The sequence below is a fragment of the Aotus nancymaae genome, unplaced genomic scaffold (genome assembly GCF_030222135.1).
Source record: "Aotus nancymaae isolate 86718 unplaced genomic scaffold, 86718_ANA_hifiasm-v0.15.2.pri h1tg000046l, whole genome shotgun sequence".
Lineage (NCBI taxonomy): Eukaryota > Metazoa > Chordata > Mammalia > Primates > Aotidae > Aotus > Aotus nancymaae.
The window spans coordinates 5102921-5120739 of NW_026988460.1; the positions used below are offsets into that span (position 1 = coordinate 5102921).

At 41.6% G+C, this 17819-nt stretch overlaps 1 protein-coding gene and 1 pseudogene across 12 annotated transcripts in view; both read right to left on the reverse strand.

The window, feature by feature from the left end:
* The window catches only part of FOXP1 (forkhead box P1), a 635379-nt gene that overhangs the window by 173494 nt on the left and 444066 nt on the right, over positions 1-17819 (reverse strand). For 2 of the 12 annotated variants that reach the window (XM_012474090.3, XM_012474083.3), the window contains exon 1: positions 25-403. The exons of 9 other annotated variants lie outside the window; for them this stretch is intronic. In XM_012474090.3, coding sequence (XP_012329513.1) covers positions 25-210 — 186 coding nt within the window. In that variant the 5' untranslated portion in view covers positions 211-403. Of the gene's footprint in view, positions 1-24; positions 404-17819 lie in introns of those variants that run through there. One more of the 12 variants, XM_012474076.3, reaches the window with a different exon arrangement.
* LOC110567415 (small nuclear ribonucleoprotein G-like) lies at positions 9613-10559 on the reverse strand (annotated as a pseudogene).

Here is a 17819-nt window from a genome sequence, read left to right on the forward strand (position 1 = left end):
GTTTCTTTTTCTCTGGACACTTACAGAGAAAATGAAGAGTTTGGCGAAGGGAGCCCGTACTGTCTGCCTTTGGATTTCCGTCTTCTTGCTGTAGATGGGTTCTGGCTGTTTCTGCGAAGCGGGGGTTGCCGAGTGGTGAAAAAGATGTTTGAATAAACAGGAAGTACTGTGCGGCTGAAGCACACTCGAAGAGAAAACACACTGGAACATTGCCCTTTGTAGGCAACCTCAGGGAGGTTTGCCTCCACAGTAGCTGGCTGGGCTCTCACTAAATGACAAAGAAACCACAAGAATTCCTCAAGTAATTCTTCACTTTCAAAGTTGAAAGATCAGTTGGAGCTTGCAGGTAATTTTCAAAGTTGCATTTAGCACTTAAAGAAATCTATTAATGCCACACGTATCTAAACCGCTCTAGGTCTGCAAGCAGCGACACAGCACACGCAGTGCGCCCTGGCTAGACCAAGCCCTAGCCAAACACAGCTCATTCACGCAGACAAATACACACCAACAGGGTTTCGGGAAACCTGCTCTTGAGATATTTTTGTGGTGACATTTACATAGGCAGGATGCTTTAAAAAAAAAAAAAAAGAAGAAGAAAATTCAGATTTTGCAGACTTTAGAGGATTTTGTCACACGTATTTTTAAAGAACACATTGTCCCATATTCCAGGGATGTACCTTGGATCTGGCTTTGACAGGCTGTCCTTTACATTTTCCTTCTCCACCATCAAGCAAACTACCTGTTTATCTCCAGATGCCTAGCTTGCCTACTGGAACACTCCTTAACCCACCCCAAAATGATTATTACAGTTCTGTCATCTGGCAGCGGAGCAACTCAACAGAGACTGTAAAGAAAAGTAAACTGCTGAAGGCACAGCAAGTCAGCTTGAAAAATAGGAGGAAGAGTTGAACAGCCATATTCAATAACAAAAAAAAAGGAGGAAGAAAAAGGAATCCTTCTGAAAATGTATTGCTCTTGTGGCAATGTTCTTCTGCCACGGAAGCTACTGATTTGTTATTTAGCGTGGAATGCTGGACTGTCTGTCATCCAGGTGCTAATACTCGGCTAAAATAACTCATTGGGAGCTGTCAGTGGGATGTTTACATAGGCCCCAATCTTTTCTTCATAGAAGGAAATTTTTTACTGGAATTCATCTTCTTTTGATCTCACATTCAAAGCAACGGCAGCTTGATAGACATTCAAGTCTGAAAGCAAATCCAGACGCTGAAGATAAACCGCCAGAAAATGACAGGCAGAAGCATCTAAAGCTTATAAAAATGAAGAGAACAGCATGTCGCCTGAGTATTACAATAGCAGAAATCAAGAGACATATTAGGTGGAACTGATCAGCCACAAAAACAGTTCAAAAGGCAGATCATAGAAACAGAGGACTAGGCTAGAGGGAAAAAATGGGAAAGATCTGGTTTACTGCCTCACCTCCCTCCTGAGCCTCACAGTGCTTCCATGCCTGCCTTCTCCACTTTGGGGAGGGGTGGAGTATCCAATGCAAATGTTCCTCTCTAACTCAGCTGGTCCAGTCAGAGACCAGGAAATGATTTCCTAGCAATCCATTTTCAAGGGGCAGGAGAAAAAGGCACTCTTACCTTGCTCAGTGTCCAACATGCTGCATTTTATTACCGTCCCCTGCAGCTGCTCTGCGTTGCAGTATCAAAAGGCACACAGCCTGGGCGCCATGAAAGTGGGCGGTCAGGAAAAGCATCTCTCAACAGAAGAGCTATAAGTAGTTCGAGATGGGGCTAGAGAGCTCTAAGCAGTCCAGTTCCCTAAAATGGCTAGTTATGGAATGAACACAAATGTTCCAGCTTCAGTCACACAAATAGATGTGTTCTGTCCTACAGATATGTAACTGCTCAACACCTAGTCGCTTTTAAACCAACTAGGGCAGTTCTGTAAAGGAATTATCACAACTTTCTTAGAGACATGCAATTAAAAAAAAAAAGCCTCTTATTTTCATTAAAGTCAGCGCATACAATGAAATAGTAATTCTCCTAACAATTTTGTTCTTAAAGCTGTTTGTTGGCAAACACTGAATATGAACAGGCAGCATCAGGTTAGAGGGCAACAGCATTCCACATTATAATTTAGCCTGCGGTTATTCCTGATTGCAAGCACCCTCTGGGACTGCAAAGCAAGATCTTCTTTTGCAGCACGCTTGGATTTTTAAAATTAGTGCCCCTCCTTTTTTGCATAATAAACTAACATTGAAATATGGATTAAAAAATGTACAAACCACTTTTTAAAAGCTGTAATCAGTTTAGGATTTGCCTTGTGCAAATGAGTCCTGGGTAACTAAGTTACAAATGCAAAAAATAATAATAATAATAACACAAATAAACAAAGCCAAAACCCTATTAGATCCTAACAGTATTTTTTCAAGACACCTCTGCCATGCCTATACAGCTATCAGATGTGCTAAAGTTGATTTTCGTTTGAATTGTATTAGTTCAATCCATCAAAGTCGCCATGACTGTTTTCTAACCTTAAAAAAAAAAAAGCAACAAACATAGTTGCTTTCAACACTTTTTCCAAACATCTCTCAACTAAATATTCCATGTTGCTGTAATTGTTAGATTTACCAAAAACACAGGGAGGTTTACTGTGAAAAGCGAAATGCAATTTCCCTTATACGTGATAAAATACGTTTCTTCCTCTACACAGAATGCTGCCACCACCACTGAGACGCAAGGAGCAGCAACACTCCACTTCTCATGGCCGTTAGAAGTCTTTTTTTAAAAAATCTGCCACGTATAAAGACCTTCATTAGTATAATTAAATGACTGTTGGGTTTTTGTGATATAAACAACTTTTGATATGTCATTTAAAAACCTCATAATAACATCATTAAAGAGCCACCATTTTTAAAAGAGAAATTGTCTGCTCAGGGCCATGGAATAGTAGTCTAGCTCTGGGCCTCTTCCTCCTCTCCCTTTCAGACTTCCTCTGGACTTGAATGTCACCATAGACCTTGAATCCTTGAATGTGAAATGGCTTCACGCTAATTGCTCTAATTGCTTGAAGATGTGCAGGCAGGTGAAACCTGATCCCCGTGGCCATTGTAGAGACCAAGAACAACATGGGAATGTTTACACAGTGGTTTGATTTTAATAGAAAGAAGGGCTGAGTTTAAGACAGCAAAAATACAGCAAATAGGTGACCTCTTAATGTAGTCCTCCTCTAAAAAAAAAAAAGGACACACAACAAAATACTATTTCATGTTCTAAAAGGCAGCGTCCTAAATACCAAGGTTATTTGCTTGACTCTTGGAGTTGAGTACACGTTACATTGCACCTGACATTTTATACCCGAAACTCTACCCCAAATGTGTGTGTGTGTGATTTTTTTTTATTTTAAAACAAAAAAGCACTTTATGTGTCAGTCACATTACAAACAGATTATGACTCTATGGTATTTCCTAGTAAGTGCATTCATTTAAATTTTAAATTGAATATTTTTCACTGCTATAATACTCCCTGTCCCTTAAAGGGGAAAACTTGGGTGTCTCCTTGTTTATTTCTTTGCCTCTTCTGTCCCCACCCCCATTTATGGAATTCTTGACCCTTGTCCATTTCTTGATTGCAGTTGAAGTTGAGCCCAAACCCTCTCACTCTGGTGCTTCAGACATTTGTCTAAAGGCTTTCAGTATCTTGTTTCTTTGTTGCTGTGTGGGACTGCGGTCTGCTTCCACCTAGACAGACCAAGGTGGCCATTAGAGTGGCCAAAATAGTTATTCAACAACATTGGCTATTCTCCTTGATATTTTAACGATTTGGAATGGACACAGAGGTCTGAGGTTTAATGATAACTCCCTAGACCCTCTCTTAACAGGGCACAAATGTAACCAAGGATGGACAAGAAATACATGATAGCAAGGCCAAGATAAAAATATAGCAGCGCCTACAAGGTATCATTAACAAAAGGAACCCACAAAGGTGAGGGGAAGTGTTAGGTATTGAGATAGATAGGTGGGTAGGCAGGTAGGTAGACAGATAGCTCAAGGATCCAAATGTATAGGAGCATTTCATATAGAGCCAAGGAAATACTGCTAAACAGAAAAGGAATGAGACATATACTACAGTAGGAAAAATATGGCCAAACAATGGAATCATTTTAAGGTTAAGCTGGGCAATTAAAGCCAATGATACACCTTGTAAATGAGAACAGAGAAGCAGGAAATACCCCATACAGCAGGGAGTACTGTCTAACTGCTGCTCTGCCTGTATATTAACTTCTGATGATGAAATACAAAAAGCAGCAGAAAGGGGAAAAAAGTCCTCTTAAGGCTATGAAAACTTTACTTATATAAGCTAAGTAATAAATATAGGCGCTTCCTTTCCTGGACTATTTGTCCCCCCACCAAGACATTGAAAGAGAAAATAATGAAACAAAAATAACTGCATAGAACATCCCTTTGAATCACAGACACCTCACACACATCTACAGACATTCCTACCTTGTTCTCAAAGTTATAATCCCTGATCGGGCATGGTAGCTCACACCTATAATCCCAGCACTTTAGGAGGCCAAGACGGGTGGATCACAAGGTCAAGAGATCAAGACCATCCTGGCCAACATGGTAAAGTCCCATCTCTACTAAAAATACAAAAATCAGCTGGGTGTGGTGGCGCACACCTGTAATCTCAGCTGCTCAGGAGGCTGATGCAGGAGAATCGCTTGAACTCAGGAGGCAGAGGTTGCAGTGAGCCAAGATTGCACCACTGTACTCCAGTCTGGCAGCAGAGCAAGACTCCGTCTCAAAAAAAAAAAGTTATAATCCCCTATTAAGAAGAAATGCCCTCCCCTCTGAAAAAGGAGGGGAGACCAGTATCCATTTGTACATTTAAAGATTAAGTATAAACCAGTCCAAGCCAGTAAGAGGAACACAGAAGAAAAAAGTAAACAGGCCCCTACCCCCTACCCCCAAAATAGTTCCCCTTTGAAAGTTCTTAGCGGTGAGTGCCTGGTACCGAGGGCTGCCCTGTTCCTTGGAGGGGTCAGCAAAGCTATGCTAAACTGACAGGTTCAGTTTACAGCAGGCCAGAACTTTGTTTGGATATACTGGCCTTGTTCACCGCCAGCTTAACAACAGATGGCTAGAAAACTTTCATTATGTTGCACAGGACTGAACTGCAAACAACCCAGAAAACTGTGAAAAGTTTAACTCCCTCCGAACCAATGTGCCAAACCAGGGCCTGCCCAGAGCCAGTGAACCAGCTTAGGGCCAAGGGGGCTGTGGAAGTGATGGTTAAAATAACGCTGCCCAAGTCAAGTCAAGGCACCTTTCCAGCCTCCAAAACAGCAGCGACCCACCCAAATCTCTATTTAACTCTTCAAAGGCCAGGCCATATAAGGAGTTGCATCAACTATGCCTTCTTTACTTTTCCAAAATGGACTGTCAGAATTTCCCTCCCTTTGGAGAAAGAAAATCTTCCTCCAGACAATTCCCAATCCCCAAGCTGCCGTCCTGCCTTCCCTTCTGGAAGTTGGGAGCACAGGACCAAATAGTCTCACCCTAACACCCAGAGTTAAATCTGATTTATCTAAATCTGTTTATAATTTAAATATTCATTAAATAGATTCAATCACATGAACCCTAATATCTCCTAATGCTCTGAGACAGGTTATAAATGCACCTCCGAAGGTTTAATTCAATTGGCAATCTGAGAAGCCTTATCACTGGAAATGTGTTATTTTCATATTATTCAAGAAATGAACAAATGTGTTTTCCACAAATGTATTTTAGAAGCTACCCTTTCCTGTTATTGAAAGAAAATTGTGTTTATTACTCCTTTAGCATAGTGTAAACTCATAAACGTCAACAGAGAGTACAAGGAAAACTGTCAACTAAATATTGTTTCCTTCATGAGCTGTTCTTCCAAGTCAATTACGCCTTTCAACTTCTGGGGCATTGTATGATAAACTGGCAGTAAAAATCATTCACATTAATATACCATGGTGCCTTGCCTGCAAAAGGTAATTAAAGAAGTAAATGACTCATAAGAATAGACATATTAGCTGCAAAATGAAAGGCAACTGAGCTGCCACATAAAAATATGTACCATTAAGATACTGCATTTTCATATTCCTGTAATCAGCTTCAGTAGACTAATGCTTATTTAATCCAGTTCTCTGCTAAGTCCATCAACAACTGTTTTTTGCTGTTTTCTCCTTGACTGAACATTATGAGAGCAGGTTTAGAATAAATACTGCAATGAGATTTTTGCATACTCAATTGAAGAACAGGTTTTTACATTTTAAAATCTATTTTTCTTTCTCTGAGAAATACAACATAAAAAAAAGATTACCAGTGGAAAAAATAATATGTATATTGCTAGTAGACATGTCCCTTTAAATGGCAGAACATTTCAGCGAAATATTTGTTTCCATATTCACTATTTCTGACCTGTACCACTATCAGCATAAGGGTATCATGCCTCCACTTGCCAGATCTCAGCTTCCTTTATGAAGCACTCCCTTTTGTTAATAATGTCTTCCATTAGCATTAGCAGGATGAGGGCAATTTATCCTTTGGCAGGGATGGAAGGAGAAGGCAAGAAATGAGGAGGGGGTTAGCGTGTGGGGGGTGGGAGAGTATCTCAGACATGCCTATCGGCCTCTGAGTCCTTTTCCTTCCAGGGTGTTAGCTACCTGACTGGATAAACCCTGCTCAAAGAGAAATGAATTGACCCTCAAAATAACTGCTCTATTTTCCAATCTCTGGCTTTCAAACTGACATTTTGCTCACTTCTCCATATCCCTTTATATTTCAGCACATCCTCGCCAGCCCAGCCAAGCCACAGCAAAACATCCTCCATATAGTCAGAATTTTCACTCCACCTGCTCACTTCTCTGCTGCAGGAACCTTGATCTTAACCAGTGAGATGGGTCCACCATTTGTACTGTTAATATTTTTGGGAACATTAGATGCATGAAGTTTCCTGGAGGCGGGAGAAATGCCTGTTCTGATTGTGGTAAGCAGGGCTCTTTGCTGATCACTAATGCAGTCTAAAGCTTTTGTCATTTCAGTTTGGGAGTTATAGCTTTCAGAACTCTTGCAGCTCCCCCAATGTCCAATGCCAGCCCTGAAATCAGCCTAGGATATTTGGTCTTCTATCATGTTTGTCAACAAGTCACCAGCCTTCAATAACATCTGAATATATCTGGATGGTGCCTACTAATTCAAAAAAAAAAATCCCCAAATATAATTTTATCTAGTTTTTTTTTTTTTTTTTTTTTGGTGCAAGACCATGGGCTTTCAATAAAGGTAAAGTTCTAGATTTCTATACAAGTTGTGCCTTCTCCCCTTCCCTCCCCCTGTGAATATATAAATCTCTTTGGCTTTAAAACTGATGAGCAGCCAGCCAGGCCCTCAAGGACAGTGCAGGATGTGAGGGTGGCCCTACAAGGACCCTCCAAGATTTCTGTATCTTTTCGCAGTTCTCCGAACTATGGAGAGCCTCCCAGATTTAGGCTGGATCTCTCTTTGTAATGTATTATTGCCTCAGTGTTCAAGCAGACACCACATGGAACCACAACTAATGAGCTCTAGTCCTTTTTCTAATTAAGGAACAAAGGTTCCTGTGTGCACAGAATGGTGACGCTGTCTGGAGAACACACGTGGAGGAAGAAGCGAATGCTTCTAATTGCCTCAAAATGGGATTTTTAATATTTAGGAACATAATGGGATCGGGAAATAAGAACATTTCCAACATCCTTTACAAATAAGCCTTTACAAAATATTGTTAGCTGTTAATAATACATCATTATCAAAAATGGAAAGTCATGAATACAGTGCATGTAACCTTTGTATTCATGTGAATTAACCTATATGTACGAATACAATGATACATGAATTAGTTTTTAAAAATACATTAAAAAAAATAAAAGGCCCTCCTCTGAAAAAGAAAGGCAAGAAGGCAGCTCCTCTGAGCCTGATATTCTTCAGACCTTAGCAGATTAGGATTCAAACATGTAATTAAGAAAGATAACCCCAGTTTTTATAGTAATTAGGGGCTGTGGGAAATAGGATACTATCTCTCAAAAGTGTTACAAATATACCACACTTCTAAATAACCTGCAATGCTTGGAAAGTATACTCACTACCAAGGGCAAAGCTGCTATGCAGTGAGGGAACAGTAAATGACAGACTGGCGTTCAAGTCCATTAGCTGCTATGTGATAGGAGCACATTCACTGGCACGCGACCTGTGAAAAATCTTAGATCTCTTTAAATCTTTGAATTGGATTACTGCATTAATTCTTAAGAACTGCAATCCTTCAACCAAGTCAAATTACCCTCATTAACAGTGGAAAAACTGCCTCTGCAATAAGTTTTTTAAAAAAAGATATTTATTACCTATAATCACTTTCACATACTTCACCTAGAAATATGATGAACTAATGCCAACAACTCTGAAAATGGCATCCTGGTTTTGCATATTAATTTGGGTTAAAATAAAAATACAAATGCAAGTATTTGCATGCTATTTAAAATTTTTTTTCACGTTTATAGGAAATTTTCTTTTATGATTACAACCCTCAGATAAGAAGCAAATAGCTCCATTTTACAGGAGGGGAAATTGGGGCATACATAGAGATACGGAGCCAGGTTTGGGGTAACGCAGAGAGTCACCTGGTCCTCTGTTCTGGGCTCACGCGGTTGGAATTTAATCAGAAATTCAGACTCATAATGGCACCATAATACAATGCACTGACTTCTCTAAATCAAACTCAGTGAATTAAAAGGCAGGCAAAATAAGTAAGACAGGAATGCAGCTTTAAGTGTAGAAATGATAACTGCAGTAAATACTACAACAGAAGCTGCCTCAATTCTTCCATCACCACATTTGCTATTACTTTTTAACCTGCCTTGAAAATTCATTGAATTTAGAGTGATTTTTTTAAAAAAAAGAAATGTTAATTGATCTAGTCTGCCCTTGTTACTCCCTAAAATGGTCTCATCTGAAATGTGATGACAGCATGACCAACTTTGAACAACTTTGGATACTTCACAGGAAACGAACCCTTTGAAGCCCCAATGACTTCTGTTCCTCGGCTCTAAGGATGGTTGCTGCTTTGGTTCTATTAATTCCCAGCACAAGCCAGGGCAGAAGAGTCCTCATCCCAGTGAAGCCAACCAAGTGGAGACAGGGTTGAGCACAAGCAAGCCAGTCTGCATTTACTGAAACAGACTTTTTTTTTTTTTTTTTGAGACAGTCTTGCTCTGTTGCCCAGGCTAGAGTGCAGCGATGTGATCTCAGCTCACTGCAACCTCCACCTCCTGGATTCAAGCAATTCTCCTGCCTCAACCTCCTGTGTAGCTGGGATTACAGGCTCCCACCACCACAGCCAGCTAATTTTTGTTTGTTTGTTTGTTTGTTTGTTTTGAAACAGTCTTGTTTTGTGGCCAGGCGCCAGACTGGAGTGCAGTGGCGCAATCTTGGCTCACTGCAACCTCTGCCTCCTGGGTTCAAGCAATTCTCCTGCCTCAGCCTCCTGAGTAGCTGGGACTACAGGCACATGCCACCACGCCCAGCTAATTTTTGTATTTTAGTAGAGATGGGGATTTCACTATGTTGACCAGGATGGTCTTGATCTCTTGATCTCATGATCTGCCCGCCTCGGCCTCCCAAAGTGCTGGGATTACAGGCGTGAGCCACTGCGCCCGGCAAACAGACTCTTTTTATATTATGTGTTCAGGAATGGGAAAAGGTGAACAGGTAGAAGTTGCTTTCCAGACTTGATATGAATCTATACTTCTAAACAGCCACAGTAAAATGCTAACTGGAGTTTATAATAAAACCCAGGGGCACTACGAGTTTCCCAAGTACTCACAGTAGTTGTATGCAAAATCTGTTTATTTCAATTTAAAGATTTTAAACAAAGTAGTCCTTACTTAATATATGATAATAAAAACCAATTAAATAGAATATCATCTCCATTGATCCCAAAATCTACTGTAACTTTTTTTTGACTATTACAAAAGTTTATTTAACGAAGTCTAATATGAAAATGTACACGACCTAATTTTTACATCATAGTAAAACACACCCTATGGAGAGAGGATATGGGTTTCTCCGCTGAACAGCCATTATTTTTACTCCTTCCAAGGCTTCTAACATGATGATACTATTTCCTCGTATTACCACCATTCCAATATTGTTCTGTTGTCTGCTAGTCGCCATCTCCACACATTCATCTATCACAAGATTCATAAAGGGATCAAATCCCCGCAATATTCCTTGGACATGTCTGCCACCATTTAATTTCAATGATAACTTCTTGTCCATAAATTTTTACAACTCGGGACGGTGAGCTTTGCTCATGATGGCTACTCCGCGGGCACACAGAGGCCTTGGAACGGAATGCCTACTGTAACTTTTTTAAAGGTTGAGGATCCCTTATGCAAAATGATAGGGATCAGAAGTGTTTTGGATTTCAGATTTTTTAGGATCTTGGAATATCTGCACACATATGGTAAGGTATCTTAGAGATGGGACCAAAGTCTCACCATGACATCCATTTATGTTTCGTATACACCCCTTATATACACAAAGTCTGAAGATAATCTGATATAAGACTTTTGATAATTTTGTGCATGAAACTAAGGTTTGACTGCATTTTGACTGACTCATCACATGAGGTCAGGTGTGGAATTTTTCGCTTGTGGCATCATGTTGGCACTCATAAAGTTTCAGATTTTGAAGTACATCCGGTTTTGGATTTTCCTGTTAGGGATTTCAACTTGTAACTTCCAAAAGCTCTGTTGATGAGCTGTAAGATGAGCATTTCAATTCCACATCAGATTTGCAGTCATAGTTAATATAGTCTAACATTAGTAAAAATAGCATTTACCAATCTCACTTTGTGTCAGGATTCACTATTCTTCCAATGACCTTTCAAGTTGGGAATTATCATGCCTATTTTACAGGGAAGGAAAACAAGGCTCAGGGTGGTTGACTATCTTGCCCAATGTCATACAGCTTCTAAGTATTCAAATACTATTACTGTCTGGAGGAGAAGGTGAAGCTTAGGGGAAAATCAGAGAGGAACTTTTCAAAAGAGGACTATCAGAAAAGAGAGGCATCTGTCTTGGGACATTAAAAAATCTGTCAAGAAGCCAGGCATGGTGGCATGCACCTGTAGTCCTAGCTATTCGGGAGGCCACGGTGGGAGGATCTCTTCAGTTCAGAAGTTTGAGGCCAGCCTAGGCAACATACTAAGACTTGGTCTCCAAGAAGAAAAAAACTGCCAAGAAACTGTGATCCAAACACTAGACTGCCCGTGACTTGGAAGACTCATTGCACACCTCCTTCCCAGTGACACTGCATGTTTTGAAGGACAATACAAAAATTACTCTTCTTCTTTGGCTCTACCATTTGTAGAGTCCCCTCCCCCACTTTTAAGAGCTCTGTGACTGTCAATCAGGTGCTTTTCAAACAATAAATGCTTTAGCAGTGACCTCATAATTAACTTGGTTTCACTACTCAGGCAACCTTTCAAAACAAATGTTAAAGTTAACCATTCTACAGGCACCAGAACATTAGCTTCTATTTACACATCAATTAAACACATAATTTTTGGTGTCTACTTTGTACTAAGCACTGTCTAGGCACTGGGCCTAGGAGGGGTGAACAAGACAGACCTGGCCCTTCTCTTTCTGATACTGCAGTCTAGTGGGAGAAAGAGTGAGACACCAGCAATCAACAAATCCAGAAATAATTAGAGATCCACCAGGAAGGAAGCCTCAGAGAGAGGCTTTACTAAAAAACAACTTAACTTCTCACTTTTAACCTACTCTAGGTAAGTCCATCAAGGAATTCATCCACAAAGAGGTGATACTTAATATGAAACCCGCAAGTAAAGAAGAAATCAAACAGCCAAGGAGCAGAAAGAAGGCTCAAGAAGCTGGAGCACAGAGGCTGAAAGCATGAAACAGTGCTTAAGAAATTAACTTACTAAATCGTTAGTGAAATAGAACTGTGTTGCTCAACTAATCCTATGTCTACTTCATTCTTCTTCAACCCTTTTAAGGTAAACACAAGTATACAGATTACAAATATGTTTTTAATCAAATGACTTAATAAGTACAAAATGAGTCACGCTGGCCAAAAACAAAACAAAACAAAAAAACCATGAAAACATTAAGGAATTGATGTAATTACCACAGAAAACAAATACCTTGGAGTTGGACCTGGTTCCTGCCAGTGTGTACCATTTTTAATGCTGCAATGTTATGTGGTAGGCAGAATTCTCAGGTGACTCTTACATTCCTACGCCTGGTATAATTCACCCCCTTCCGGAGAGTCAATCATGCACTAATCCAAGTGCTATGTGAAGGGATTTTTGCAGATGTAATTAAGGTCCCAAATCAGCTGACCTGAAGAAAGGGAGATTATCTGAGTGGGCATGATGGAATCACATGAGCCCTTTCAATTGGAGTTTAGAGCTCAGAGACAGAGGAAGTCAGAGATTCTGAAGCACAAGAAAGATGGATGTGCCCCCACTGGCTTCACGATGGAAGAAACAATGCAACAGGAAACGTGGGTAGACTAAATGCTGAGAGCAGCTGCAAGCTGACAGCCAGCAAGGAAGCAGGAACCTCAGTCCTACAGCCAAAAGGAACAGATTCTACCAACAACCTGGATGAGCTTGGGGGCAGATTCTTTCCCAGAGCCTCTCAACAGGGAAAGGAATCAGTGCAACTACCACCTGCATTGCAGCCTCCCTGTTCTCTGAGCAGAGATGCCAGTAACACTGTACCTGGACTTCTGACCTACAGAACTATGAGCTAATCAGGAGGTGTTTAAACTGCTAAATTTGAGGCAATTTGTTATGCAACAACAAAAACTAACACATGCGGAAAAAGAGATTAAATCACATTGCCTGCGTCTAAGGTTTATAAAAGAGCTTCTCTTACTCAATGAATAAGAACTCAGATGGGAGGGAGGCGGGAAGAGAGATAAGGGGGCAGGAAAGAAAGGGCAGGGCAGGGCAGGGCTTGCATTCTAGTCCCACAAGGAACAACATGGTGACCCAGGGCAGCTCAATCACCTCTCCTCTCTGGGCCTCACTTTCCTCATCTGCAAAATGTTGGCAGTAATAACGGGTGGTGGTGAGGGACGTCTTGGGAAAACACTAAGTGAAAACAGTTTGAAAGTTGTAAAGCACAATCCAAGTTATTTTATATTCTTTCCTGGACCATTTTCCTTTTTAGCTTCCTTTTCTAATTATTTCAATTACTTACTCTAATAATGATCATGACACAAATATGGAATTATGCTTGGCTAGAAGAGAGAAGAAGCATTCTAAGCTATTGTGGATCTTCTTGGCAGCCCATGCAAAGGGTGTGGGAATACCTTCCTGGGAAAAAGGGAAAGGAGGTCAGCATGTGGTCCCTCGTGAGGAAAACCCTGTCTCTCATCTTCCCTCCCCTCTTTGTTGCACAGTCTTCTGGAAGATGAAGGCAGAGGCCTGGGTCCGAACCCTAGCTTCACTCCTGACCTTAGACAAGTGATGGAACCACACTGCACCCAATTTTCTCACATGTAAAATGGAAATAATAATGATACCACCTCCTAAGGCTGTTGTGAGGAGTAAGCCATTTAAAATACATAAATTAGGCTGAGCACAGTGGCTCAAACATGTAATTCCAGCGCTTTGGGAGGCTGAGGCAGGAGGATCACATGAGCCCAGGAGTTAGAGACTACCCTGGGCAACACTGCAAGATCTCACCTTTACAAAAAATAAAATAAATGCATAAAGTACACATTAAGGCAGTGTCCAGCACTTTATAAGCACCATATAAGCGTTACGATTACTTTTACCACTGCTATGAATAGGAGCTGATTTTTATTTTCTAGAAAATCTGTTGTCCCTCCAAGGGAATTTGTAAGATGGGGCTAAGTAAACATGTAAAAGTATGTTTATAATAAGGCTTTTACTAACGCCTTTTCACAGTGTACTATAAAACCCATCTAACCTCTGATGAAAAAGAAAACCCTTCTATGCTCATGATTTTGCCACGTAATTTTACTTTTACTTATATAGGAAAAAAAGTATACAAGTCTTAAAAACCTTGGCTTATTGCTTTTTAACAAGTAGTTTGGGAAAAATGAGCAAAGATTCCCCTGCTAAAAGAGCCATGAAAGGTAAGAAATTTCAGTAAGAGGGTCAGAGATAAAAGCACTCAGAAAAAGAAGGCAAAAGAAAAACAAGACAAAGGCTGACTCCACCTCCAGAGCAGAGACTTCTCATCCTGACTAGTGTATGTACTCAACTCTCTGGGGCCTTTTTCGCAGGGCTGGAGATTGAGCAGTGGAATTAGCTCTCCCCAAATGTATAACCCAGCATGCAAGCCAGCCAAAGAAACAGGGAATGAGAGTGGTGCCATGGGAACCCTGACAAGGGCATGAAATGTCCAGGGCTGGGTGTTATTCAGAGTTCCCAGTGCAAATGCTGGAGTCTCCACATCTGAGTTGTGAAGATACATCTCATTCAGCAGGTAAGATGGACTGCCAGAAGAGTGGGCAGGACAGGTTCTTGGGCAAAGGGCTGGGTATGAGTGTGCTCTGCTAGAAAATAAAAGTGACCCATTGGGCTCAGTGGCTCATGCCTATAATCCCAGCACTTTGGGAGGCTGAGGTGGGCAGATCACCTGAGGTCAGGAGTTCAAGAACAGCCTGCCCAACATGGTGAAACCCCATCTCTACAAAAAATACAAAAATTAGCCAGGTATGGTGGCACTTGCCTGTAATCCCAGCTACTCAGGAGACTGAGGCAGGAGGTGGAGGTTGCAGTGAGCCAAGATCGTGCCACTGCACTCCAGCCTGGGTGACAAAGTGAGACTCCATCTCAAAAGAAAAGTGACCACAAGTGTTTGGGACCTGACAGAAAGGTGTAGAAGGCTGAGAGGGAACTGGATGAATGACAAGAGATAGGCTGGGCTTTGTAGAGCAGGTGCAACAGTTTGGACTGACTTTTTGGAGGGAGGTACAGAGTATGAATCTTAACACATGCATGGATTTGTATAATCACCAGCACAGTCAGGATACGGAAGGGCTCCATCACCCCCAAACTCTCTTTTGCCACCCTGTTGTAGTCACACTCTCCCCACCACCCCTGACCCTGGGCAACCACTTAAGGAGTCTCTATCACGGTTTTGTCTATTTAGAAATAGAAATGTCATATATAATGGAATCATATAGTATGCAATCTTTGGAGATTGGCTTCTTTTAAGTCTCTACTAAAAACACAAAAATTAGCTGGGCTGGTGGCACACATCTGTAATCCCAGCTACTCAGGAGGCTGAGGCAAGAGAATTGCTTGTACCTGAGGGTGGAGGTTGCAGTGAGCCGAGATGGCACCACTTCACTCCAGCCTGGGTGAACAAGCGAAACTTCATCTCAAAGAAAAGAAAAGAAAAGAAACTGCACACCTGTTTTCCAAGGTGGCAGCATCACTTTACGTTCCCATCAGCATCATGGGAGGTCACTTGCTCCACATCTTCACCTGCACTTAGAATTACCAGTAATTATTTTAGCCATATACATAGTGGTATCTCATCCTATTTTTTTTCCTTTCCCTTTCCCTATAATTTTAATTTGCATTTCCCTAATGTCTGATGATGTGGAACGGCTTTTCATGTGCTTATTTCTGGTCAAGTCTGTTGTCCTCTTTTAAACTGAGTATTCATTTGTTTATTATCGGATATTGAGGGTTCGTTATATATTCTGTACACAAGTCCTTTGCTGGAGACATGATTTTAAAATATTTTCTTACAGTCAGTAGCTTGTCTTTAATCAGGGATTGCATCTGCAGTTTTCAAAGTTCTTCACACCATGTTATGGAGAAAAGATGGAAAGGATGTTTAGATAGCAGCAACTTACTAGGAAATGAAAAATGCAACCTGGAAGCCATGGACGGGCCCAGTGCCTTGAGCGCACAGAGAGGGAACAAACAGGGTGCTGTCATGGCACATGGGAGCTTGGGAGAAGCAGTCCCTTCAGGGTGATGCTTTTAATGCTGTGACTAATGATGCCACGTAAAGGTGATGTCTTTCCATCCTCTGTTTTTAGTGCCACTGAACCATCCCAGGTAATAAATCAAAGAAGCTGGGGTGGCTATTTGTAAGGCAAGATAAGGGAAATTAATTTCAATGCCCAAACACGGACCTCCTTATATTAAAAAATGACTTAGCAACACCAGTCCTTTTCATGAGAATGTCTTGGAAAACCAACACCTGGAAAACACACACACAGGGCCAATCCACTGTCTGTATTTTCAAGGGAAATATTGTTGTCTCCTGAGACTGGGGGAAGTCCAAGGGGAAGAACACTTTACAATGAAGAGCAAAAATAAAAATAAAAAACAAAATGCTGTTTGAGCAAAAACTGTTTGTGGACCTTCACAAAAGAGAGCATTATAATAATAAATTGCATGTAGTCGTCACATCCTCAGTTCTTTTAAAAACCTTCACTATACTTTATAAAACTCTAATTGTCTCGTTTTCCCCAAAATTCAGACACTTTGAGTTTAAAATTCGTAAAAATATCAGCACTAGGACTGTGAACAAGAGCATAACTAACAATGGTGAGATTCTGAGGCGGCAACACAGCTAGAACATAAGAGTTAATATCTTGGCTGAAACACTGAGCGGAAGACAAAGTGCAAGGAAAGCCTGGAGACTCCTCCTGGTCCCCAGGGGCTGCGCCCTCCTCCCGGCTCTGAGCACGGCAGGGGGAACAATGTAAAGCCATCCATCACCAGCGAGCACTGCTCTACTTGCTGGCGCCAAGTGAGCAAGGTTGCTACCTGTCCAGCTTGCCTTTGAACGGTCCCCACACAAAGCCCCTCTGTGCTCCAAGTTCAAACTAGCATTTACTCTGGATGCCTGAATTACCTGGCATTTCAGTTGCAGCAACTGTGCCCGACCTCTAACTTGGAAAAGTCTTAGTTTAACCTTGGATCTACTGACCGTATTCTGGGTCTGCACCAAGTAGGCACAATTTTCCTAGGTAATCCTCTCTTTGCTTCCCTTCTTGCCCCCATAATCTCTTCCCTGCATAGCAGTCAGAGGGATCTTTTGAAAATGCACATCAGGTCATTTTGTTGCAAAGGATTTTGTGCTCAGGATCAAAGCCAAATTCCAAAGCCTGGCTTTCAGAGGTAAGGTCTTGCCCACACCTTCCTGTCTACCTTCATCTCATGTCACCTTCACAACTGCCATGGACCTGCCATTACAACCATCTTCACCATCCCCTTCCCTCTCAGGGCTGCTCCCTCTGCCAGACATACGCTTCCTTATATCTGAACACAGCTGGAAACTGGAGCTGTTGGCTGATCTGACCACCTCAGAGGTAACATCCGCTCCCACCATTAACAGCCCCCATCATTCTGTTCCACTGTCCTCTCAGCAATTTCACCATCTAAAAATATTATGCTGGCCAGCCGCAGTGGCTCACACCTGTAATCCCAGCACTTTGGGAGGCCATGGCAGGTGGATCACAAGGTCAGGAGTTAGAGACCAGTCTGGCCAACATAGTGAAACCCTGTCTCTACTAAAAACACAAAACATTAGCCAGGTGTGGTGGTGCGCACCTGTAATCCCGTGGGAGGTGCACACCATGGAGGGAGGTGAGGCAGGAGAGGCTGAGGCAGGAGGCTGAGGCAGGAGGATCACGTGAACCTGGGAGGCAGAGGTAGCAGTGAGCCAAGATCGAGCCATTGCACTCCAGCCAGGCAACAGCACGAGACTCCGTCTCTCTCTCTCTCTCTCTCTCCATTATAAAATATCTATGTAAT